The sequence below is a fragment of the Anabrus simplex genome, chromosome 1 (assembly GCF_040414725.1).
Source record: "Anabrus simplex isolate iqAnaSimp1 chromosome 1, ASM4041472v1, whole genome shotgun sequence".
Taxonomy (NCBI): Eukaryota; Metazoa; Arthropoda; class Insecta; order Orthoptera; family Tettigoniidae; genus Anabrus; species Anabrus simplex.
Genome location: NC_090265.1, coordinates 969,560,745 through 969,587,861, shown reverse-complemented (window position 1 = coordinate 969,587,861; position 27,117 = coordinate 969,560,745). Strand labels below are relative to the sequence as shown.

The 27,117-nt window shown below is 39.5% G+C and overlaps 1 protein-coding gene across 3 annotated transcripts in view; it reads left to right on the top strand.

Moving 5' to 3' along the window:
• The window catches only part of Nadsyn (NAD synthetase), a 200,668-nt gene that overhangs the window by 64,916 nt on the left and 108,635 nt on the right, over positions 1-27,117 (top strand). For all 3 annotated transcript variants that reach the window (XM_067136801.2, XM_067136802.2, XM_067136804.2), the window contains exons 6-8: positions 2,535-2,652; positions 10,302-10,433; positions 23,686-23,921. In XM_067136801.2, the coding sequence (XP_066992902.1) occupies positions 2,535-2,652; positions 10,302-10,433; positions 23,686-23,921 (486 nt within the window). The remainder of the gene's footprint in view (positions 1-2,534; positions 2,653-10,301; positions 10,434-23,685; positions 23,922-27,117) is intronic.

The window sequence follows — 27,117 nt, the reverse complement described above, 5'->3', positions numbered from 1 at the left end:
GAAGTGAAACATGGATGATAACTAGCTCAGAAAGAAAGAGAATAGAAGATTTTGAAATGTGGTGTTACAGAAGAATTCTGAAGGTGAGATGGATAGATCAAATCAAGAATGAAGAGATACTGAATCGAATTGGTGAGAGGAGATCGATTTGACTAAATTTGACCAGAAGAAGTGATAGAATGATAGGACACATCTTAAGACACCCAGGACTTGTTCAGTTGGTTTTTGAAGGAAGTGTAAGTGTTAAGAACAGTAGGGGTAGACCAAGGTATGAATATGACAAGCAGATTAGAGCAGATGTAGGATGCAGTAGTTGCGTAGAAATAAAAAGGTTAGCACAGGATAAGGTGGCATGGAGAGCTGCATCAAACCAGTCTATGGACTGATGACTCAAACAAGAACATTATAAATTAACTCATTTGGGACAAATATTTCAACTCAACATATATATCATAAGTGGTATGTTCCGAACTGTCAGCGGAGAGATAGTCTGAGATGACATTAGTAGACGAATAAGTTTGAGTGGTGTCTTTAAAAGTGGGAAAGATCACAATATGAAGATATAGATCAAGAGGACACATTGGGGCATATATTCATGAAGAGGCTGTTGATGCTGATGAAATGGGAGACCCAATATTGAGGTCAGAGTTTGACAGAGCTCAGAAATCATTTAAGAAAAGGATAGAAAACAACAGATAGGGAATCTGCCACCTGGGCGACTGCCCTAAGTGCAGATCAGCATTGATTGATTGATTGATTGATTTTAAATTGTCGGTCTTGCTGCCGTCTTGCTCACTTGCGCTACCTGGCAGAGGATTCATGCTGCCCTTTCCCCTCCATGCATGCAAAAGAGCCGAACTGGTGAGGATCAGCCGCAAAAGATAAACATGTAGATTTTTTTTTGCTGAGAACACAACAGATTTTATGCTGACTGTTCATATCTTTTCTGCTCCATACAAAATACACATAGTTTTGAAATTTATGAACAAGATAACAAAAGCTGTAAACACAAATATAGGTTTAAAGGGGCCTAAGGTCATCAGCACAAATATGTTTTATGCACTCAAAATTGCTGGTTGTGGTGCCATCTTGCTCACTTGTACTACCTAGCAGAGGATGCATGCTGCCCAGTCCTCTCCATGCACAATACATTCGCCTTACGTTGCACACCTCTTCCTTCCTATGAACAGGGTAACATAACATCAGAGAATGTGTGTGTGTTCAGACACACACAAAAGTTGTATGCATTCAATATCGGCGGATGTGCCGCCGTCTTGTTCACTTACGCTACCTGGCAAAGAATGCAGAACTTTATATAACTAACAAACTAGCTGTCAGAATGTGCATAACCCTACTTTTCCTCATGGCCATCAGAGCGCTCTGTTATGTCTCTCGTGCATGCGTACTTGCCATTTCCCCTCCATGCATGCGCACTATACGCACTGTACATTCCCCCTTCCTCACATATCCCTTTCTCCACGCGACCACTCAATAAAACCCAGTGGAGAGCTGGTCTCTCCATCACTCTTCTGCGAAGAAGAGTGACCTGCTTGGCATCCTGCCTCCCAAAGGAAGCCGGCAATATTTTTGGTCGGGGGCCGGAGTTGGTCCCGGGTGGGGGAAGTGCACCCTCTCCACCGCTCCGAAAAAAATACCTCGGCCATTAACCTGACCATATAAGTTTTGGTTTGCATCCATGGTTGCAAGGTTAGGTTAAGATGTCACGATGATGTCATTGACTATGACCTTGCCTACACCAAACAAAAATGCTGACTTAGCAAAAATTGAATTTTCCCACCTAAAGCATTGGAAAATGCTGATGTTGCAGCAATTATTTTAGTACATATTTTGCTCTTGCTACTCACGTCTTAACCTTTTCCGAGGCAAGATTGCAAGTACCATATTCATATTTAGGCTATTATTGTGTTGGGTCCCCATTACCAGAGGTATTTTATACCTATTGCCAGTTGTAACTTTAGGGTGCTCTTCAGGAGTACAGATGCCTTTTGCAACTGTTTCTCTGAAGCACAGATGTTGCTGACAGGAGAAAGTTCTTCCATTTTATCTGCCATTGGGACTGGGGTCCTCTGCTGCCATATAAACCGTTGACCATATTCTCCTTTTTAGTGAATTTATGTCATTTCCTACGCAAAGGCTTCACCTGGCCTTTAGACACTGATTCCCCATTTGGGTGTCAAGGTTGGTAATGGCCATCTGACACGCGGCAAGACAGTCGGAGATAGTTGGTATGTGGAAATTATGTGCTGATTAGAATTTTTAATTTCTTTTCTTTGAAAACATATACAGTATATAAATAAGTTATTTCATGATTTTTATCACTTTTACAGATTTCACAACCCTGTTCAGCTGTCTAAACTCACTGAATGTTTCGAGCATGTTTCCTGCTTACTCCATTTATGCTTTGGTTGTCCTGGAGTGAAAATCAGAAAAGACATGTTATGATACTCTGAAGTATTGTGTTATGTGGACTGGATATTTATTAAATTTGAATATGGCTTCTCTTCTTTCCATAGTTCCCACATTCCTCTGGGTTTGGATGGTGTTGAATTGATTTCTAATGGCTCTGGCTCATATATGGAATTGAGGAAAGCATATATCACTGTGGACTTAGTCAAGTCTGCTACTATGAAGGTAACTTTTTTTTTCTCTTTCCATTTACTATTGCTGAAAAAGAAATTTCCTTTAATAATTGAAACTTGTTATTTATTTATATAGTCATCATCATCCAATCATACTTCACTCCCATAATAACATATGGCCTAGAAACCTGCACAACAACCCAACAAGTGATTCTGTTATTTTCCTTAGCCTCCCCCTGTGGGTGGGGGCGGTAGAATAACACCCACGGTGACCCCTGCCTGTCGTAAGAGGCGACTAAAAGGGGCCCCAGGGGCTCTGAACTTTGGAGCGTGGAATGACGACCACGAGGCCTTTAGCCGAGTCCTGGCATTACTTCCACTTACTTGTGCCAGACTCCTCACTTTCATCTATCCTATCCGACCTCCCTTGGTCAACTCTTGTTCTTTTTCGACCCCAACGCTATTAGGTTTGCGAGGGCTAGGGATTCTTTCATTTTCACGCCCTTCGTGGCCCTTATCTTCCTTTGGCCGATATCTTCATTTTTCGAAGTGTCGGATCCCTTCCATTTTTTCCGCCTGATTAGTGTTACATAGAGGATGGTTGCCTAGTTGTACTTCCTCTTAAAACAATAATCACCACCACCACCTTTCCTTAGCCTTTTTTCAAGTATTTTCTCAAATATTTTCAAACCATGAGACAATAAAGTGATCCCTCTATAATTGCTACATTTCTTCCGGCTTCCTTTTTTGATGAGAGGTATTATTATTCCCTTTTTCCAATCATCTGGGACTTTCCTATCCTTCCATATTGCATTAATTACTCTATGAAGCCATTGTTTACTCATGATCATCATCATCATCACCTATAGGCTGTTTTGTTTTGTTGCTACAACCATTCTTCTCTTTCTTTATGGTGTCCTCTTCATTTCTTTGTAATTCTGAGAACTGTTGACATGGGTACATCTTTAATCACTTTTTACTCGGTGTCCCTTTTTTTTTCTCTTACCTTATAGGTAAGATACCAATGATCAAACATATTGGTTTTAAATGTATCGCGTCTGAACGAGTGGTTAAAAAGTTTCTTTCATTTTCCTCGTCTGAATATTAGCTATGAAGCTTCCATGTTCCTTTACTAGTTTTAAAACTTTTTTTTTTTGTCCAGCTTAAGTCTTCACCACCAAATTTGCTCATTGCCTCTGAACCTTTTTTGTCTTCTGTCAAGAGAAGCTCATTTTAATATATTTCAAATAAATTTATTTACAAATTGTTTCTTTCTTTCCATGCTGAGAAAGTTGTTTACAAATACATTTCTTCTCTGATATTTATCATTGTTTCCGTGATCTAAAAGTTGGTATGAGCGGCCCTTGGCTGAACGGTCAGTGTAACAACCTTTTATTCAGAGGGTCCTGGGTTTGATTCACGGTTAAGCTGCAGAGGTTAGCTATTAATTCTTCTGGCACTGGGACTGGGTGTTTGTTTTCATCTTAATACACACCGCTTCATATATGCACTACACAGCACACTACCAACCACCTCAGAGTTAAACAATATAGGAAACATTCCTCCACATAGTGTTGGCATTAGGAAGGGCATCTGGGCATCGAAGTGGGCTAAATCCACGTTTAGTGCCATCTCCAAATAAAAAGGGAAAAGTCAGGAAGAAGAATAATCTTTTAGGAGTAGAATGTTTGCTTCCCACCCAGCTTGTATGGGTAATGAGACCCTAATAATACTGCTTGTGTTGAGTGTATGTTGAACACATTACTGTATTTCTCCAAATCCAAGATGACCCTGAATGCAAGACAACACCTGCTTTTTTCTTCAGAGAAACCGTATCAGGCGTAAAAAGTGTTTTGTGAAATCATTATGTTATTTATAACAAATTTCAAATTTAATTTGAGGAACAAAATAAACACAAGTATCATGTAAATCCTACCTACTTCCCTAAAAATCTTCATTAGAGGTATCTGATACTGCCTTTGAAAGTTCAGGGAATTTCTATTCGTTGCGCACATACCTCACAATTTCATGTTGGACTTCTTTAAAGCATCCTTGTTGCAGGCCACTGAATGCCTTTCTTGTAGAATAGACTACTTTTGTCTTCATGCCAACACAGAACATTGGCTTTAGTTATACCGTATTTTCTTTCTGCCGAACAATTATTTTTTATTTTTGTTTGTTTAATAACCATTAATTTAAATTTTGTATCATAACATCGACGAGAACCCATTGAAAATTTGCTGGCAATACCTGTCCCACATGTCTCTACAATACTACGATGCATCACAAAAATATTTCTGCTGTCTAATAAAATGGTTACTTTCACTAAGTGTCAGGTACAGTAGACACATTATAACTCTGTCACTCAGTAACCATGGCCTTTCCAAAAATTATAAGTATTGCATTCTTGCTATTTCAATTCAAATGACATTTCCTACGCAGCTGAGGTTCAGAAGCACTTTATGGTCGATTTTGCTATAAGCTCAAGAGAGCAGGCTTAATGTTTTGATGCCATTCTACAGACTCTGGGATGGGTTTAGACATGCTGAGCATGAGGGAAAAGAGAATGAGCTTCTCATCATTCCAAGTCAACGCTGCAGAGCATATTCTGGAAGATGTCACCCTTCCTGTTTACGCCACTAGAGGACGTCCTTCTCAAGGCACCACACCAAGGTCTGTCTAGGGAGGTCAAGTCACGAATGACCGAGCTCGATAGCTGCAGTCGCTTAAGTGCGGCCAGTATCCAGTATTCGGGAGATAGTAGGTTCGAATCCCACTGTCGGCAGCCCTGAAGATGGTTTTCCGTGGTTTCCCATTTTCACACCAGGCAAATGCTGGGGCTGTACCTTAATTAAGGCCACGGCCGCTTCCTTCCAACTCTTAGGCCTTTGCTATCCCATCGTCGCCATAAGACCTGTCTGTGTCGGTGCGACGTAAAGCCCCTAAAAAAAATTTAATAAAATAAAAAAATATGATGTTAACCACAGCTTCGTCCGACTTCGTAAAACTGAGAAACCCATGAAAAATTAAATTGATGACAACTTCTTAAGGTAATGTGATGAACTCTTGTAAGTGAAATCTTGTTTGAGACACTTAAGGCTATGGCACATGCTGTTTCTAATTCTGGGCCTCGAAAAACTCTTGTATCTAAAATCATCTCTGCTAGTTTGATATTGCAAATAGCATAATCTAGTATTGATTTCGTGCCTCTTGCCTCCCATGTGTATTTATGGCTGTCTCTGTGATTGAGAAAAACCATTCATTACCTTTAACTGATTTTAAGTGGAGAAGTCCATTAATCTAATTCTGTTGTTGTTACAGACTTGTTTGCCAGATGTGCCAATTGACTGTCCTACTTCTGCATTACCAACTCTTGCATTGAAGTCACCCATCAATAAGAGATAATGATTCCTATTAGCTTTATTCAAAACCTGTTCCAGTTTGTTGTAGAAATCTTCATTTTTGTCTTTTTCACCTTCTGCTGGGGCATACACTCCAATTACAGACAGATATCCCCATTGGAAGTCCGAAGTTCTCATGCAGAAAGGTTGATGAGAGATGGATGATGTTTAATTTAATTGAGTACAGTATTATTCCAGTTTTATAGAGGCAGTTGGTAAGCATTTACTTGATAATGAAAGACCTACCACAAGCGCGGCAACACAATGCTACAGGCAGCTGGAATGTAGCTGTATTTCCCGCTTGGCGCTCGCGCAATTCCCCTCTCAAATAATAATAATAATAATAATAATTACAAAATCTATGGGACCGGGCGAGTTGGCCGTGCGCGTAGAGGCGCGCGGCTGTGTGCTTGCATCCGGGAGATAGTAGGTTCGAATCCCACTATCGGCAGCCCTGAAAATGGTTTTCCGTGGTTTCCCATTTTCACACCAGGCAAATGCTGGGGCTGTACCTTAATTAAGGCCACGGCCGCTTCCTTCCAACTCCTAGCCCTTTCCTATCCCATCGTCGCCATAAGACCTATCTGTGTCGGTGCGACGTAAAGCCCCTAGCAAAAAAAAAAAAAAAAAAAAAAAAAATCTATGGATAAGTGTAGGTTTTCTATAAGTATGGATTATGAGAACAGTAATTGCAGCGCTCGTAATGATGTTAACCACAGCTTTGTCCGACTTTGCAGAACTGAGAAACCCATGAAAAAATAAATTTATGACAACTTCTTACGGTAATGTGATGAAAGCTTGTAAGTTTGAAATCTTGTTTGAGACACTTAAGGCTATGGCATATTAGAATCTTATCACATTTGGATGAAGCATTTTGATGTTTCATAGTTTTAAACGTGAGATTTGTACATACAATTCCAAAAAACACGTTCTTATTTTGTTCCAAATAAAACAGCTGCAGAAATAAATACAACAAAGCAAGTTGTATACTACTAGAATGGTGCACCAATCTCAAACCTAATTACACCAAATTATAGCTCCATTCTTTCTGCATTTAATTACATAATTAAATTAAATTTTAAAATTAAAATTTAATAATTTAATTTAATTTTAAAATTTAATTACATTGTTAAAAGCAGAAAGAAAGGAGCTATATTTTGGTACAGTTTTGAGATTGTTGCACCATTCGTTTTTTATAGAAATTTAAACTTGAGTATCCAAAATATTGAATCTGACAGTAGGAGGGAGCTGTGGTCACAAATGTTATCACACTTATAGGGACTGCATATTCGGTTATATATATTATCATTACTACATCACTTTAATGTTCAAAAACGTTATTTAATTAAAATTTAATACCAGTTTTCTGTCATTAATTCAGTTATTCATTTTGTTGGAGGTGTGATTAGTACAGTGGTTTAGCTACTGGCTGTCCACTTACTGTAGGCAGCTGAAGTTCAGATCCTGGTGGATCCAACAGAATTTTCATCTGAGAATGTTGTCTTGTCGAATAATAATAATAATAATAATAATAATAATAATACAGTTGAAACTGGTTAGGACGTCTCTCTCTAGTGTGCTTCCCTGGTTATTATATCATTATTCCTAAGTCCCAGTTCATTCCTATTAAATACTTGCTAAAGAAACCTGGATAGTACATTTATTTTTTATTTTATTTTTTTATTTTTATTTTTTGCTAGGGGTTTTTACATCGCACCGACACAGATAGGTCTTATGGCGACGATGGGATAGGAAAGGCCTAGGAGGTGGAAGGAAGCGGCCGTGGCCTTAATTAAGGTACAGCCCCAGCATTTGCCTGGTGTGAAAATGGGAAACCACGGAAAACCATCTTCAGGGCTGCCGATAGTGGGATTCGAACCTACTATCTCCCGGATGCAAGCTCACAGCCGCGCGCCTCTACACGCACGGCCAACTCGCCCGGTAGTACATTTATGTCACTCTTTAGTACATTCGTAAATCGCACCATAAGGAATTTAAATTAGTGTTCCAGGCCAAGTTGTGTGTACGCCGCGCCAGCCACAGCCCGCTGCGTCAGTCACAGCCCACATGGATAAAGATTTGGCAGAGAACTTAATTTCAAGGCCGCCGGCTACCCGGACAACATAATGCGGTAGCATGTCGGCCTACAGATACAGGAGATGGTATTCTAGTTGCCTTGGCTACAGGCAGCATCAGTCTCAAGCCAGTCTTTGCTGTGGTTGTATAGATAGCGCAAGAGTACCTTGTCTGTGTGTTGTTTCTTAATCTTGGTGCTTAATTTTCATTCGTAAGTGAATTGTGTAACATACGTAAATTAGGCCTACTGTACATATGTATACAGCTGACGTGTAGCACTTAATTTTACGTTAGTAAATGAGTTAGGCCTATTGTACTTCAGCATAGGACTAGTGGTTTGCAGCACATTCAGTTATGGAGAAGAAGAAGAAAGCTAGACGGTTTACCAATGAGAAAAATTAAAGTTTATCAAGAAAGTGTATGCTAATCCACACATGAAACGTGTGCAATTTGCCCGGATGTTGGACATTCCTACGACAACTTTAAATACAATCTTAAACAACCGCAAGAAGATTGAGGACGCTTGTCTGGCAGGAGGAAGCAGCCATATGAAACGTGCTGGTTTAAACAAGCTCAGGCTTCGAATATTCCTATTGATGGAACATTGATTCAGGCCAAGGCATTACATTTAGCTGCCAAAATGGGATTATGGAACTTCAAGGCATATAATGGATGGCTTGAAAGTGTTAAAAAAAAGGAATAAACTTTTATATAAATCCGTATGTGGGGAGGCTGCCAGTGTCAATATCGATACTGTTCAGACTTGGAGAGATACGACAATATCATAAATCTTAAAGGACTATATACCTGATGATGTTTTTAATGCAGATATAGCTGGGCTATTTTTCCAGCTTTTTCCTGATAAAACATACGCGTTCAAGGGTGAGAAATGCTATGGAGGTAAACTCAGTAAAGAGAGACTGACAGTGCTATTGTGTTGCAATGAGAGTGGTATGGAGCAATTGACGCCGCTAATAATAGGGAAGTGGAAGAATCCGCACAGTTTTAAGGATGTGCAAACCTTTTCATGCCAGTACACAGCAGATACCAATGCTTGGATGATATCATCGATTTTTGAGAATTTCTTGCGATCACTTGATGCCAGAATGAGGATGCAGCAGAGGAAAGTCGTATTGTATTGACCACTGTGCCATGCGCCCAATTGACACATCTTATTTGAGAAATGTACGTATAGTGTTTCTTCCCGCAAACTATACAAGCCATCTCCAAACGCTGGACCAGGGTATCATGTGGTGTGTGAAGCAGAAATATAGAAAGATTCCCGTGCAGAAGAGATTGGCACTCCTGGGAACAGCTTCACGTATCACAATTCTGGATGCCATGCATTTCTTAAAATCTGCTTGGGCATCAGTAAACGAGACGACAATTTGAAACTGTTTCTGCAAAGTGGGCGTTGTTCGTTCAGCAACTGATGACGTTTTGATGGAAAACACTGATGATATGTATGAAGAATGTGACCAGCTTTGGGGCAGATGAAGAAGATGTGAATTTTGTATGTATGTTGAATGTGATGACAACGTTGCTACTTGTGAAGTGCAGACGGTAGATGAAATTCATGAACAGCTGATGTTTGACAAAGACAGTAATGAGCAAGAACCCGAGGATGAAAATGAAACCGGTGAGATCTGCGCAGCAGTACCAATGCATTCAGCAGCAGTAAAAGCTATGGACATAGTGCGGCGTTATGTATTAAGTTACCAAACTTGATACTGTTGTATGTAATTTCGAACGAAAGAAGCAGCAATCTACATTAGATATGTTTCTTAACGCGCAGGTGATGATATGTAAGTTACTCTGTGTACTGTTAAATATGTGTTGCTTTCTTCCGAATCAAATTCTTGACAATTATTGTACATTTTAAATTTTTATGCAAATACGGACGTATAGTTCGTGTTTTTAAGAACGTTTTTCCTTCATGTTTTACCATGTTGGTCTTCTTTAAGTGTATTATTTCATTAATTATAATTGTAAACACTTGTTTCTTTGTCTTTGTCACAATTATTTTTTATTCAAACCCAACTTTAAATTTAATCAAGGAATTTTTTCATTTTTTTAAGCATGTTTCCTCTTTATGAGGGATTTTTTTTCTCGGTTGCCCACAGAAACATCCTAACGAGTTTTGACTGTAATAATATGGCTCTTTCAACCCCCCAAAATGGCTGTAATAGACGGGGATAAGTCTTATGTGTTTTTTCTGTTGTAGGGTGGTGGCTGTTACATGTTCAGCAATCTACGAGGATGTGATGGGCAAAGAGTTTATTTTAATGGCTGTTCCTGCATTGCTGTCAACGGAGCCATTCTCAATCGCGGTCAGCAATTCAGCCTGCAAGATGTTGTAAGTTAATGGTATTAAATTTCTTTTGTTAATTGTTCACATTTGAGAGAGTTCCATATATTCACAGTTAAGAAAAATTATTGTTTAATTGAAGAAAAAAATTAAAACTCAATTAACCTTAATTTCTCTCCGAACAGTATTGAAAAACACTAAATTAAATATTAATGATAATGATGAGCAGGCTTGGGAGAGACCTGGTGCAGGTATTGCAAGTTGATGCTGAAGGGTGACCTTTGAGTCTGTGAGGATTGGGCCCTACCTAGGATGAAATCTAAGTTGAAGACAGCACTAACACCCAGGTCCCAAGCCAGGAGATATGACCCATGAAGGTTCAAATCCCCAACTCGGCCAAGAATCGACCCCTTGGACCAAAGGCCAGCATACTGACCAGTTACCACGGTGCTCGGTGATGGGCAGATGCCGATACACCGAAATAAAAAGTACACCGCACAGTAGTTCATCCAGTAATCCTCTAAGGAAACCAAGTATTGGCCGGTGACTATAAGAAAATAGAGCACCAGGCATGTATATATGGAGATGTATATGCTGCGGTGTTCAGTTGGGATCACTCACCTTGATCACATTCCATGTGCTTAACATCAGATGGAAAATTGGCATCATCTCTAATCAGTGAGAAAATGCCTGAGAAACATCTATGGTGTTATGGCTTTTACTTGTGTGCTGCACCGAATATCATAGCTAATAGCGATTATCACCTAGAAGTTGATGGACATCGTCCAAGAGGCAGATATCGTCATTGATCACGACCTGCATGTAGGGCAGTCACTCAGGTGATAATTTTCCTACCAATTGTTTACCTAGTCTTTTCTTAAATGATTTCAGAAGAAATTGGAAATTTATCAAACATCTCCCTTAGTAAATTATTCCATTCCCTAATTCTTCTTGCTATAAACAAATATTTGCTCAAATTAGTCCTCTTCAATTCAAACAATATCTTCAAATTTTGATCTTCAATTCCATTACAAGATATTAGAATAATTCTGTATTGACGGGTGTCACTTGACAAAGGTAAAATTAAATGTATCATCCTAATTTCCATCATTAGATGGAGTATTCAAATTCAAACATGTTTCGACTCGTTTGAGCCATCTTCAATGAAAAAAGGGGGGTTTGAAGTAATTTACATAATACAAGCTAAAAAGTGCCAAAAAACATAATGAAAGAACAAATGGAAAAACGAAGAGAGACATGACAGAAATAAAAACAGCAAAATATACAATATTCACATTATCATATGGAGCAATAAACAACTCGCTGCGATAAAATTCACTGAAAACAGGGGTTAATACTAACGTATCCACAAAGACGCACATGAGATGCTGTCATTTGGTACAATTATTTTATTCACATCTGTTTACAAATTAAACACACACACAACCTTAATCACTGCTGTTACAAACAAAACACTCGCATCACAAACCACCATTTTAAAATAACAGCTGCCTGACACTTCAGTATGTCGACTGCATCCACTGCATGTCACGAGTTCACAAGTATATTCTTACTACACCATAACTCTACTGAACAGTGACTCCCTAACCAATAACTCTTTCCAACCAATAAATTGTCAACTAATAACTCTCCGTTACCATCAAGACCACCTCCTTATAAACTGTATGTGCCTGGCCAGGCTTCCAGAAAGATACATTACAAAAAAAAACTACCTTTGTGAAAATTCTAGAGTGCCTAATACATAGATTATAATGTACAGAATATTCTCCATCGTTCTAGTGCCTGTTACCATTCTGGAAGTTACAGTGTCTTTCACAATTATGGATTACAAATTATATATACAGGTAAGAATGAACTATAATATTAATTTACAGGTATTTGCATTACCTGAACTCATATGAACATGTTTCATGACATAACCTCACAAATAGTACAATCATTCAACTATGTAAATAATACTAATACTAAATGGATGTACCTCACTTCATAGTCATACATACAAGTAGTAATAATAATAATAATAATAATAATAATAATAATAATAATAATAATAATAATAATAATCATAAAATATAATAATAATCATAAAATATAATAATTATTCAAGCTCGATATTTGCATTAGTTACCCATGGGTGAGAGAATATTGTTTTCAAGTTATATCCGTTTATCGCACTTGCATCAATACAAAACATAATTTAATCTAAAAAGTGTGTTAACCTAAGAAGAAGAGAAATGAAAACAAATTATAAAAATGGAAATGAACAATAAGTGCACATAGCAAGGTTGCGGACCTCTTAGTCTACAAAATTTTGGTTTTATAACAATTTAAAACAGGATGAAATCACTGTGTTGAAAATTCAGGCCGAAAGTCTGCCTTCGTAGAAACACCATCACATCAAATGGTGAGGAGGGGAGCGGGAGCGAAAAAGTTTGAGAAACCAAGCCTGAGATAACGTGCAGGCGAAATGCATGTGACAAGTGATGGAAAAAAGCTGATGAAATTAAAAATTTTAGAACAGCAGTATTCTCAATTTCTTCTCAATCTAGCGGTCCCGTTCTCAATTATGGTTTCACAATGTTGGCTGGTTTGTTTGCCTTATTTTAAAAGGTCGGGAGGCCCGCGACAAAAATTGAGAAGTTGTGTTAGAGAAGATGACATATGCGTGGTAAACTGTAAGTGACCATAGTGGAACCCCTGTTTTCACTGAATTTTATCGCAGCGAGTTGGTTTATTGCTCCATATGATGATGTAACCATCCAGTATGATGCTGCTCCGCAGCGTTCGTTAGCCTATAAATAGGTGGGATAACTCGTCCTGATATGCCTGTCGTAGTCATATTGTTTTGCCTGCCCTCTTCAGTTGTTTTATAAACATTTAATAAGGATTGTGTTATGCTATGCCGCAGTTCGTAGTCGGAATTCATCCATTCTGACGTCATCATACCGTCTGTTTGATAAAAGTCAATCCATATACTCGCTTTTTTATCCTGCTGTTCTTGATGTAAAGCTTGGTATTGTGTCATAGAAGGCAATGGTATTTTTAATCGCAGTTTTTGCTATATAGAACGGTTGTCTTGTGAGCTCATAGGTTAGTCTCGAAAGAGCATTTTTGCAAGGCAGAGAACTTTTATACGAAACATGACCTTCACTCTTTCTAGTGTAGCTAGGTTATCCTTCGATAGGTGTTCCCAGATAATGTCTAAGGTGTATGTTATGATGGAGTCTGTTTGTATGTAGCCTTTTTTCCTTTAGCAGCATGTAAGTTATTAGGAATGCTGTGCTGTCTGTTGAATATATTTAGAAGCTGGGAATGGTTAGAAAATTAGAGTATCTAGCAGGTAACAGTAGGCCTATTCTTCCGTGATCAGAGGATGTGTATAGTCTCTGGCTTGACAGGTAGTAATCAAACAAGGCTGTATGCAATAACATTACTAAGGATAATATCAGAATATTAACAATTTGACTACCAGGAAGTAGCCAGGGCATTTAATCCTCCAGCCCAGCCATTTCTAAAAATCCTTGCCTGCCAGTCCTGCCTTCTGCACTGTGGAACAAAAATATTTACTACTCTTATATTACGCTTTGAAATAATGTGAAAATGAGAACATACCTGGGGAAGGAATTCTAGTTTGATTTTAAGGTGTGATATCTGGTGTCACATGCTCCAGGGTGCAGAGGGATGCCACACTTCCTGCAGTACCACCTTGTGTCACATACGTTTTTCTGCTTGATACAAACTCTACATCTTTTTGTCAGGTAAGGGTCAGTTTTCAGTGGTAGAAACTTGAGCAGAATATGTTCATTCACTTTTCCATCCAGACATGATGGGGGATCTTTGGGAGGGGGGGGCCTGGTGAATGGAATGCGGTGGGGTGGATGCTAGTGATGACGTGTTGGAGAGAGCTGGAGGGGCTGTTCTGATTTGGGTCGGGGCTGAGACTGGGACAGTGGCAGGAGGATTATGACCTTCAAGATAGTATCTGGAAACTGTCTGTATGAACTGTAGATAGGTATTTTTTGTCTGGGTATTGGACTTCTCGAAGAGACGGGAGGAATTGAAGAGGATGCACTGTAAATGGAAGATAACCTTTTTCGGCCATTTACAAGGTTTTCTCATGAAGGGATATAGAGCATGTTAATGGTCAGCCGTGTCTGTTCCATGCATGTGCTGATTGTAATCTGCAATGGATACTGGCTTCATTGTTTTTCTACCAAACTTTGAAGTCACTTAGCAGAATGCATGGATGAAATCATTGTGATTATTTTCTTGTCCATCCAAGAGACAAGAAGAATTTCCCCATCACATTTGATTGTCATTTCCCCCCTCTTTTCAAGGATTTTTGTTGGTCCTTGAGGTCCTTTGGTACTCCCCTGTTTTGCCTGATTGTCCCACAAATGGTAGTATTCTGTTCGCATAGGGTTTATGCAAGAGCAACACTGTTGTAGTAATTATCCATTTAAACAGAATGCCCTAGGCATAAATATGGACTGAGAAGTTTGAGGACAATACTTGCATCATAAATAAGCAATTTGCAAATAACCCCGTTTTTTATTCACACCATCCTAACCATAATGCCATACTTAGTTATTTTAGATGGATTGTAATCTTGAAAACGTAACTGGCCTCTCCAAGCAAGCATGCCCTCATCTAAAGCTATCTTTCGGTCGGTACTGTAAACCACTGAAAACTGATCCAAAAGTTTTTCCAATATTGGCCTGATTTTATAGAGCCTGTCTGCACTGTTTACATAGTTACTGCTGTCACTAAAATGTAAAAACATAATGATACTTTCGAATCTGTTCCTGGACATTGTCTTGGAAAATGCAGGCATTGAAATACAGGATCTTCGGTCCAGTACATTTTTAAATCCAGCTTCTGTATAATTACGGTAACTAACATTAAACCAATAAACTGTTTCATTTCAATCATTGACACAGGTTTCCAAGTTTGATAGATTGAATATTTAGTGAATGGACGCAGTGTGCTATTGATAACCTGCTGTGCATATAAATTAGTCTGCTCACAAAAATATGAAAACAACAGTCAACAGACATTATATCTTCACTGTTTTATACCTCTACATTTAGTCCTACATTTTCTAAAAACTCAGGTAACGGGGGAGAATAGCTCGGAGAGGTGTCAGATAGAGAATCACTGTCTGGTATTTCAACATTATCGCGCACTGTTGTTTCGTCCTCATCACTTTCACTATCTAAATCTGGGATGAGTTCATCACCAGAATCATCATTATAAATCATTTCAACAGCCTCTTCAACAGATATGAACTTACTGCTCATCATACTGTGTCTTGCTAGTGGCACTAACACAACAAAACTGGGGGCAAGAGCACGGGCTTGGAATGTGCTGGGGAAGAAAATTTTTTTGCTGGGTGATTCTAGGCGGGAATTACTGTTTTGACATATGTTAATAAAGGTGAGAACGTTCATCTGACTACCATCTATGAAAGAATGAATGAACTGCGATCCGTAGCGTGGTTTTTAAACTTGACATTTTCGGGCAAGTTCTTATTCGCCTTAAGGCAGATACGGGAGAATAAGCTGGCAAAGTGTTATCCGCCTTAAGGCACCTATGGGAGTCAATGTGTTAGGGTAAGCCTTCTCCTGCAATTATTGGAGTGATCATTTAATGATTTGATTTTATGATTACTCAAAGTTGGCTGAACTTAGACCTATCAATGTCTCATGATTCACCAACAGGTAATTCCAAAGAGAATAAAACAAAAATGAAGCAAATCGGTCCAGTAGAACGGACAGATGGATTTGCCAAAGCTGTTCTTAGTAAACGTTTTTAATATATAGATTATTTGTTAGGTACGTTGACCAGTAAAACAATCATTATTGGATTGTTTTTATCATGTTTTAAAAATGTTTCTCTCCAAAAATTACCTGTATTGGCCTGAGTTATGAGATATTCAACGATCACTTTGTTAATGATCTCACCTGTTATATTAATAGCAACAACTGTGAATATTTCTTTACTAAAACTTGTTTTCTCATCCCAAGGTGGTACAGCACTTTTTAGGCACGCCCTCAATGGAGGTGAGCTGCACATACCATTTTACTGCATATCAACCTTCCTACCATTCTTAAATCTCTGGTAGAACCGGGCATTGAACTCAGGCCCCCGAGAACAGCAGCTAATTTTTCTAACTGTTATGCTGGCGGACATTCTTACCGACAAGACACAGACATGTCACATGACTGATCCACGCTTGCAATGAGTGGTTCGGACATACAAAACTGTTCACCTATTTGTGCGACGTCATCAGAGCTTCAGTAATCTACAGAGACGGACATTTTCTTAACTATGAAACGCAGATGTACTGCATGACTTTGGTGCGTGTTTTCATTCTGCAGGTCGGACGGATGAGAATTTTAATTGTTTATTTACTACACTCTGACAGTTTACCAAGAGCAATCTCAGACCCCCTTCCTCCCTAAAACTTGACTGTTGCAATTGGGTAACTTGAAATTCCTTACTTTCCTAGTTTCATTTTCTAGTTGACTGAGCCAGCTTGAAGCCAGCTCTTTCTACTAGTTTTCCTGGTCAGTATTATAACTCAAGGGAGTTGCCTTTTTTACAGTACATATCTTGTGCTTAATAAAATTTAGAACAATATTTGCAATCTTTTGTTTACCTGAATTGTTTAGATGAAGGCCATGCTTTATGTAACAGTGTCTCTCGAAACTGCTGCATTCAATTACCTGAGTATTAAGAAAATGTTTACAAATTTTAACCATATCTGTATTAACTTTGTCCACTTCAATGTTCACACACAAGTTTCTACTCAAATCATGCCTGTGGCGCACGTTCACTAGAAAGATGTTAGTGTGAGTCCTAGTGTACATTTAAGTTGTGAAATGACATTCTTAGCATCGTTGTGAGCTATGTCGTTTGTCCCGCCGATGATCACTACTGCATCACGACTTCCAAGATTTCTTGCTGCCTGCTCCGTGTTTTCCAGTACCTTCTTGATTGGGGCCCCAGGATAGATGACGGCTGATGCTGCAATATCTTCATTGTTCATTTCCTTCGCAATTCCCCTCACCTGGCTATCACCAAATATAAGAATGTTTGACACTTTCGCCGGTGCACTATGTGGGATTTTAGGCCTAACTTTGCCACGTCTATGCCGAGTTTATGCTATACGTTTGACTGCTTCCCATACGGATAAGTCCTTGCGTATCGCTTACTTCCCTCAGGGCTGAAAATCTATTTTTGGTATCAATTACAAAGTTGTCCTTATTTAACTGTACACTTTTCCTCCTAGAATCCGAAGCAACTTGACACCACACGCTAGAATTCACAGAGCCACCTGTGTTCTGAGTGTTTACCAGTACTTTCAATTGCAGTAAACGTACATTCTCCTTTAAGATCTCATTCTCCACTTTTAATGCTTCTAAATCTTGTTGCAATAAAGAGAAAATTACAAGTACATTATCATTACCTCCATCCTCCGAGGAATGAGACGCCAGCGATTCGTTGACCAGTGTAGGCCTAGGTTTATTGCCGCTATTCAAATTGCACTTGCCACAGCTCAAACAGGTTCAAGTATCTTCATTTTTACCAAAACCAGCACTACATATACACTCAAAATGGTACCAAATTAAACACTTTTCCCACTGGATACCATTCTTCACTCGCTTCTTGTTTACACCACACATATTCCCGATTATTTTGCAAGAGAACCGGGAGCTATCTTCACTTACATCCTTCGCTGACACCATCTTCAATTCCATTGCATGGCCTACATTTAGCTTGATCAAACATGAATTATATGTGGGTAATATGGAAGGAAGGAGTTAGAATTAAATTAATTGCCAAGTAAAATAGAAATAGATAATATGTAGTTAAGAGAAGCTACAAAAGACAAAGTAGAATATTATTTGACTTTTCAGTCAGTCAGGTACCAGTATCTAATCAGCGAAACTAAACATTGCTGTTTCAAATCAAGTTATATAGAGAGAGATGGGAACATGAAAATGAGCACATAATAGGATGAGCATAATGGTTCCTCAATGAGTGTTTATGACTGTCCTCCTAATGAAGGTGGGAAGCAGAAGTGAGTTTGTCAGTAGCCGAGAAGAAATGAGTGTAGAAGTGTTTGGGTTGATGAGGAGACTGTCCACCTACTTGAAGATGGCTGTGTTGCTTAACAGCAGGTGTAAATGAAACAACTCTCGGGAGACTTGAGTCCACTTCCTTACGAGTGTAATGCACTCTCTCGATCACAAGAGCCTTGCTAGCGTGTTAGCTGTTAAGCAACACTCTCTCGCAGGAATTATGGTTGTCTTTTGATCGCATTACTGCTCTTCAACAAAGGTGTCATTCAGACAGAAAGTTCCTCCGACTAGCTCAGAAACAGGTGGTCTCTCGCACAAACCCGGATGGTAGTAAAACTGTTGTAAATCTTTCCAAGAAATCCTTCGACGAGAACCAAACGGCAGTTCTAGCTAGGGGTCTTAATTTTGCTGTTGCTCCCTCTAAAATTCCCACTGAGGAGTTAATTACTTCCATTTAGGCAGCTCATCCACAAACTACCTACGGATGAGGCTGAGGAGTTAAGACAGAAATGTGTGAGACTCATAAGTCCGCTGTTGTACCCGCGCCCAACCTAACAAGAGGCGAGAGGAGAGCTTTGAAGGAACTTGGAGACGATTCTGAACTGACCATTCTCTCAGCTGATTAGGGTAATGCGACATTGGTTATGGACACTGGCGAGTATAAGGATAAGATCTAGGCTATATTGTCAGAACCTGTTTATAGACTGAGCTCACGTGACCCTATCACTCGTGTATCCAACGCCACCGTGAAGCTCTTAAAGCAATCTTCAATTCCAAAGAGGAGGCTAAACATCTGTCCCTGGGGGACGCAGTGCCACCTAGATTATATGGACTTCCTAAGATCCATAAAAAAGATGTTCCCCTCAGACCTATTTTTAGTGCAATAGGTTCTCCTATGTATGCTCTGGCTAAATACCTAAGCGAATTGCTTCAACCTCACATAGGACGAACTGATTCATACATCAGGGACTCTCTGTATTTCGTCAACAAGCTGTCAACCATGACCCTTCAACCTAATGCACTTTTATTGAGTTTCAATGTGGAGTCCTTATTCACTAAGTGCCGATTGACTCGGTCATGTCTCTCATTTAACACCTGTTCCTTGAGGACATTACTAAGCTATTTTACCACTGCATGACTTCCAGCTATTTCTTGTGGGGTGGCAATTTTTACGAACAGACGGACGGAGTGGCTATGGGAAGTCCACTTTTGCCTGTAGTGGCTAATTTCTTTATGGAGCATTTTGAGGAGGAGGCTATTGCTTCGGCACCCGTCAAACCTATGATATGGTGGAGGTATTTAAAGGTATGTTGATGATACATTTGTGGTCTGGACAGAAGGTCCTGAGAAACTGTCTATTTCTAAACCACCTAAATCAGCAACATCCTTCAATTAAATTCACTATGGAGACGGAGTCGGACGGATGCCTTCCTTTCTTGGATGTTTTAGTAAGAAAGAAACCAGACGGCTCCTTAGAACATATCATCTATCATAAGCCTACCCACACAAATCGCTATCTTCATGCAGATTCTCACCACCATCCAGCACAAAAACAAGGCAATCTCATGACACTCACCAAGAAGGTGAGACGAATTTGTCAGCCATCAAATATCGAGGTGGAGATGGACACATCAAAGTCACGTTCAAGGGTAATGGGTTCAGCAATTTGCAGATTCATAGAGCCCTGCATCCCAGAGAAATGACCAAGCATCACAGGAGGAAGTGAAGGGAACTGCCTACCTGCCTTATATTCACAATACTACAGATCGAATTGCCAAGGTCCTTTGCAAACACAATGTAAAAACCGTGTTTGACATCGTCACTAAAATTGCTCACAGTCTGGGTAAAACCAAGGACAAATTGTCCCCACTTTTACATCCTGGGGTATACAAAATTCCCTGTACTTGCGGTAAGGTATACATTGGCCAAACATGCCGGTCCATTGGTACTCGTATCAAGGAACATGAATGTAATATTCGTCTCAACTAGCCAGACAAATCAGCAATAGCTGAGCACGCTCTATTGTCGGGTCATGATGTCATGTTCCAAGATACTCGACGTCTTACCCACACTAGACACTACAGGTCCAGGATTATACGGGAAGCTGTGGAAATATGTAGAAATCCTAACAATTTCAACAGGGACACTGGCTATCAATTAAGTAATACCTGGTTGCCAGTCATTATGGATATACTTAGGTAGTTCCCTTCCCTATCGCTTCACTATTGTTATTTCGTGTTGGTGTTTTCCAAATTCGTACGTTCCTCATTGCCAGATGTTTCATTCCAGGCTTATGTCAATGTCATACCTTCATATGTGCATATGCATGTTACGTTATATGACCCTCTCAGACTGATTCTGATGGTTCTGTCAACTTCCGCTTCGAACGCTAGCACTGTACCGTGTTCGTGGAGCCATCTGGTGATGAATGAATGTACCATTTCCACTTCTATTACAACGTCTAATTTCAAACACCTCATTGTTTCAGAAGCCCTTCTCGTGGACAGTCGAGATTTTTTTCTGATGACGCAGAGCAAAGTTCTCTGTGAAACGTAAAGAATTTCACCTTATTTTCTTGACACGGCATAAGCCCAAAAGCCTATATCATGTCTAGCGATAATATTACATACCAGCTGTTTTCAAACTTGGTTTCTCCCCTTCTTGTGGCAAATTTGTGTCACTAAATCTTGAATCAAAATTGCAGTACTGTATAATGGCACATGCATGTTTGCAGTGCCCTCTGGGACCAGCCATACTGTTACTATTTGATTCAGCACAGCTTCGTTGATTGTCAAAATTGTAATAGAAATTCAAAATATTATAGACTTCACTGACTCACATAAAATAGTGAGCTTGCATAATTACCTCAATTGTAACCTTGTACGGGCATTTACTGACATTCGTCTGCCTTACAACGAAGCCAGTAAGTGTACAACTTCAAACAATTTGTCTTTCTTCAACTTGTAACATGTGGCCACTCTCAGCTTGTTTTTGTGCTTTATTCACTGTTGAATTGCAACTGTTTTGGTAATGTATGTATTCAAACCCATATTTTATTACAACTTCCATAGCACTAGTTCATAACTTGATGATACGATGCAGTGATATTTTTTACATAACTGTGGCGCAAGTCTTCACTTCAGTGAGACACACTCTTCCTGCAGTAATGCTCGGAATCCACCAAAGTTCTCTGTAACCAATACTGTGCATGCTCCCTATATCAGCAAGCTGGAAGAAAACTAATTATGTGATTGCCTACAGTGCCCTAACCCATATAACAGAACAACAACAACAACAACAACATAACATTGACTGATTATTTTTGGTGTGCTCTATCTCTTCTACTGCCACTCATCTTTAGTAGATGGCAGTTATACAGCGTGAAAGGGATTTTGTTCCACAATCATGCTGAATAGCGGATAATGATATTTGCAAGGCATATGTTAAAGCCATTTATATTTTTTGGATTTACTGCGGGTACTGTTATGGTAGATTGTAAAACCAAAATACTTTTATGTAAGGTAATACAATAGGTAAGTGCACACTCTGCAGTACAGTGACTTGCTTCTGTTTGCTGTAAGTCCCTTCAGTCACAATGCAAGCAATCTCTTGTGTTAAACATAACATACCTGGATTAAGGTCAGAGTAGTAGTCTGAATCACAACAAGGACACCAACTGGTTATGTAACTTGATTTTTATGAACACTCGCTGTGAGACATAAACACGGACATGAGTGCCATGGTTGTTTGTCCAATGGTCATACCATGTGCAATGAATATATCTGTGTTTACAAACACTTGTCACATGTGCACTGTAAAGAAAAACAGAAAACATTGACTTTTGTTCTTCTGGACAATAAGGGGACGTTGACAGCTGTACCATATTGTATCAAATACACTTCCTTTACTCCCCTCATGTTATCTGTTTAATTTTCCCTCACACTCTGTATTAATAATGAACCCATCTGTCTTCGCTGGAAAAAAAAAAAGTGATGACATACAACAGATTAGCTCCTAAATTGATAACTTAAATAATGAGGGGAAGTGGGAATCATAAAAAATCTGTTGTTGAAAGCTTAGGCCTCAAATGCCATAATATTGTCATGCCAGAAAAGGAACAAAAATAATAGCCTATAATGTCTTATGTCCCTAAATCTTTTCAACATTACACTCAATGACTGTTGTTAGTTGAGGTGTCTCTTTGCCTGTTACTCATCTCTGCTAGATGGCATTACTGCTGCAAAAACCGACCTGTCAGCCACGGTACGTGATAGCTTGTCTCTGTGTATATGAATTTGTTACTTATTTGTTCCTTTCCAATTCTTAACTGCTATTTTAAGTGTAGCATTGTACTGATGCCATCCACCATTGCTAGTGGTGATATAGGTTAAAAGAAATCCAATAGATCATACACTATTTTATCACAGATTTGAATTCAGGAAATCTGTCAGAAACGTGTGGGTAATGCTGGGATTTATCAGTGATTTTAATACTTATATCTCTTTAATTTAACAGATGATAGCATGCAGAGTGTGAGAGTAGTCTGCTGACAAGTAAGGATGGAAAATCGGTGGAGAAGGAAAGTAATCAGAAACACACTGATGATCACTGTGGAGATTTTGTGTAAGTTCAGGATATCAGTTAGAATGAATGGGATACAGGCATACTATACCAGTAGCAGCAAGAGTATACTTTTGAACTGCATATGGTTTGCGACATAATTCTAGGGCCTTGAGAAAGGAATGATCAGAAATGGATTGATGGAAAGCCCTAGTTTTATTTGTGAGTTATTTAATGCCATGTTCTTGAAGTTCCTTATGAAGCTTTTTATTTTCTGTAGGAGGTGACATCTCAATTAACATCAGTCATTTGGTGTAATGTTGAAAAGATTTAGGGTCATAGGACATTATAGGCTATCAGTTTTAATCTTTTTCGGGCATGACGATATTATGGCATTCGTGGTCTAAGCTTTCAACGTCTTTTTTTTTTTTTTTATGATTCCCATTTCCCCTCATTATTCAAGTCATCAATTTAGGAGCTTTCTGGTCCTGTAAAAATTTCTAATGCATTGATGGATATTTAAACTTGTTGCTGCAAGACTTACTATTAATCATGGAAAGCATTAGTTGTATTTCTAAGTTATTTAGTTCCGTGTTCTTGAAGTTTCTTATGAAGCTTTCTATTTTCTTTAGGAGGTGACTGTAGCAACAATTGACCTAGAAGATATTCGCACATATCGAAATGCTATACGTTCCAGGAGCCACCTGTCAGGTGATAGCCCGTCATACCCACGAATTGCTGCAGACTTCGCTTTATCACTTGAAAAGGATGTAGCTGTACCAACTTACATACCAATAGAATGGAAGTATCATACTCCACAGCAGGAGATAGAGTTGGGACCTGCATGTTGGTTGTGGGACTACCTGAGGTAATATCAAAGAAATTAATTTATATACCAGTTTATCCTCTATGTTAGTAATTGCTTTAGGTGATGTTAAGTTATTAGGATGTTAATACACTATGTGATCAAAAGTATCCACACACCTGGCTGAACGTGACATACAAGTTCGTGGCGCCCTCCATCGGTAATGCTGGAATTCAGTATGGTGTTGGCCCACCCTTAGCCTTGATGACAGCTTCCACTCTTGCAGGCATACATTTAATCAGGTGCTGGAAAGTTGCGTGGGGAATGGCAGCCCATTCTTCACGGAGTGTTGCACTGAGGAGAGGTAGCGATGTCGGTCGGTGAGGCCTGGCACGAAGTCGGCGTTCCAAAACATCCCAAAGGTGTTCTATAGGATTCAGGTCAGGACTCTGTGCAGGCCAGTCCATTACAGGGATGTTATTGTCGTGTAACCACTCCGCCACAGGCCGTGCATTATGAACAGGTGCTCGATCGTGTTGAAAGATGCAGTCGCCATCCCCGAAGTGCTCTTCAACAGTGGGAAGCAAGAAGGTGTTTAAAACATCAATGTAGGCCTGTGCTGTGATAGTATCACGCAAAACAACAAGGGGTGTAAGCCCCCTCCATGAAAAGCACGACCACACCATAACACCACTGCCTCCGAATTTTACTGTTGGCACTACACACGCTGGCAGATGACGTTCACCGGGCATTCACCATACTCACACTGTGCCATTGGATCGCCACATAGTGTACCGTGATTCGTCGCTCCACACAACGTTTTTCCACTGTTCAGTCATCCAATGTTTACGCTCCTTACACCAAGCGAGACGTCATTTGGCATTGACCTGCGTGATGTGTGGCTTTGGGCAGCTGCTCGACCATGAAATCCAAGTTTTCTCACCTGCCGAACTGACGTAGTACTTGGAGTGGATCCTGATGCAGTTTGGAATTCCTGTGTGATGGTCTGGATAGATGACTGCCTATTACACTTGACGACCCTCTTCAACTGTCGGCGGTCTGTGTCAGTCAACAGGCGAGGTCGGCCTGTACGCATCCGTGCTGTACGTGTCCCTTCACATTTCCACTTCACTATCACATCAGAAACAGTGGACCTAGGGATGTTTAGGAGTGTGTAAATCTCGTGTACAGACTTCTGACACAAGTGACATCCAATCACCTGACCATGTTCAAAGTCCGTGAGTTCCGCGGAGCGTCCCATTCTGCTCTCTCACGATGTCTAATGAGGTCACTGATATGGAGTACCAAGCAGTAGGTGGCAGTACAATGCACCTAAGATGAAAAACGTTGTTTTTGTGGGTGTCTGGATACTTTTGATCACATAGTGTACCTTCTTGTCTGTTCCTGTCTTTGTAAATTAGAATTGTTGTTCTGCTTGTTGGGGCTGTTGGTCTAGAATGTGGCAGTGACAAGGAAGTAAAGATACTGGCCATCTTGTCTTATTTATTTGCACATTGTCAAAGAACCTACAAATAGAAATACTATAGAAATCCTTACAAATAGCAAATGTCGTTTTGGAGTTTATGAGAAAAAGGCATTCCTCCACATCCTCCGCCATCCTTGTCTACCTCCAATGGTACGATCAATTGAACAGGCCTCGCAAGTTCATTACCATGTGTATTATCGGCACACTTTATCTTGGTGCATTTACACCCTAGTGCTGAATCGGTCGACCTCGGCTATCTTCAAGATTCGTACTAGCAACTTTTGAAACACAAACTATGAATCGCTTAAGCATCGTTGTCCGACGTCTGCCGTACACTTTACGTACTAGTACTGTTGTTGTTTACACAGCAAAGCCAAACTATAGAATTCATGCTAGGAACAAGATTCGAATCGATAAATGTTATATAATGTTACATAATGTGTATGTGACATAGCTGTTGTCTTAAGATAATAACGGTTTAGAAACTTCATATCAATCGATCATATTCTCAATTCAATTCAGATTTAATTTTCATTCAGTTGGCAGCACTATCGTAACCGGGACAGCTCCCTCCTTACACCTCACCCCCGTACACAAATGCACCAAGATAAAGTGTGCCGATAATACTGGTCCATCTCTGCCTTCCATCAACTCCTCGATTAGCACACAGGTGTGCCTTGGTCGGACATCCTCTTCAACGCCAATTCGGATCTTCCCACCTCTTCTAGGACAGTGTACTTGATGGAAACTCTGCAGAAGCAGTAAATACTTCTACCTCCAGTGTTTCCAAAAGTTGTCTGTTGAGAAGTTGTGGCAGTCATTTGTGCTGAAGAGTGATGCATTTGGATAGTAAGTAAATAGGTGGTAAATAAAAGCAGAGGTCTCTAAAAATTAGTTTTACTATAAATATGTAAGTAATCGAATAAGGCCCTTGTGTGATAAGGATAGTTTGTCAGTCTTTTGCAACTGCTCCTTGGATGTCGATTGGAAAAGCTGACATATAGTTCTGATCTGACTGTCACCGTGAATATCTTATTTGGTGTTCCTTTCCCTGTTCGTATCATTCTACCTGCACTGTATATATGACTAGATTTGTCACTTGTTTGTTCCTTTTGATTAATGACACATTTGCATATTTCATTTAGTTGTTCTTCACCTCACCAGGCTTTACTTGTTATATTTCCATTATAATCGATGAATTGTACATTGTCAAAGACTTCAGACTGGGAAGAAGAATAGAAATACTCACAAACAATATTAATTCATTGAGGGCCGGTTTCATCAACGTGGGTAAAACCTTAACCCCGAGTTACACAGTTTTAACTCTGAGTTTGACTCTTCATTCCGTTTCATCAAGGAGGATTATTTTTAACTCTAGGTTAAGACCGGAGTTAAGTAAACCCCTCCTTTCACCTGGGTTAAACTGTTTATTCAAGGTTAAAAGCAACATGGCCACAGTAAATCATGCATTTGATGCAGAGTTGCTTTATTTAGATTTGTTAAACGGTGTTCCTAACAGAAATAGGCCTATAATAAGAAGGAAAGACTTTGAAAATCTATCTGAGGAACAATTTCTGAAGAGATAGACTTAAAAAACTGTCGTCAGTAAATTCGTCGATGAAGTTCGCGAGAGGTTAGAATACACAGTTGATCGAAACAAACTTGGGTTTGCGAACTAAACTAGAAACTACATTGACCGTAATAGTAGCAACAGTGGTACTACACAATATTGCTGTGGAGACCCGAGATTAACTTCCCCCACAGGACTTGACT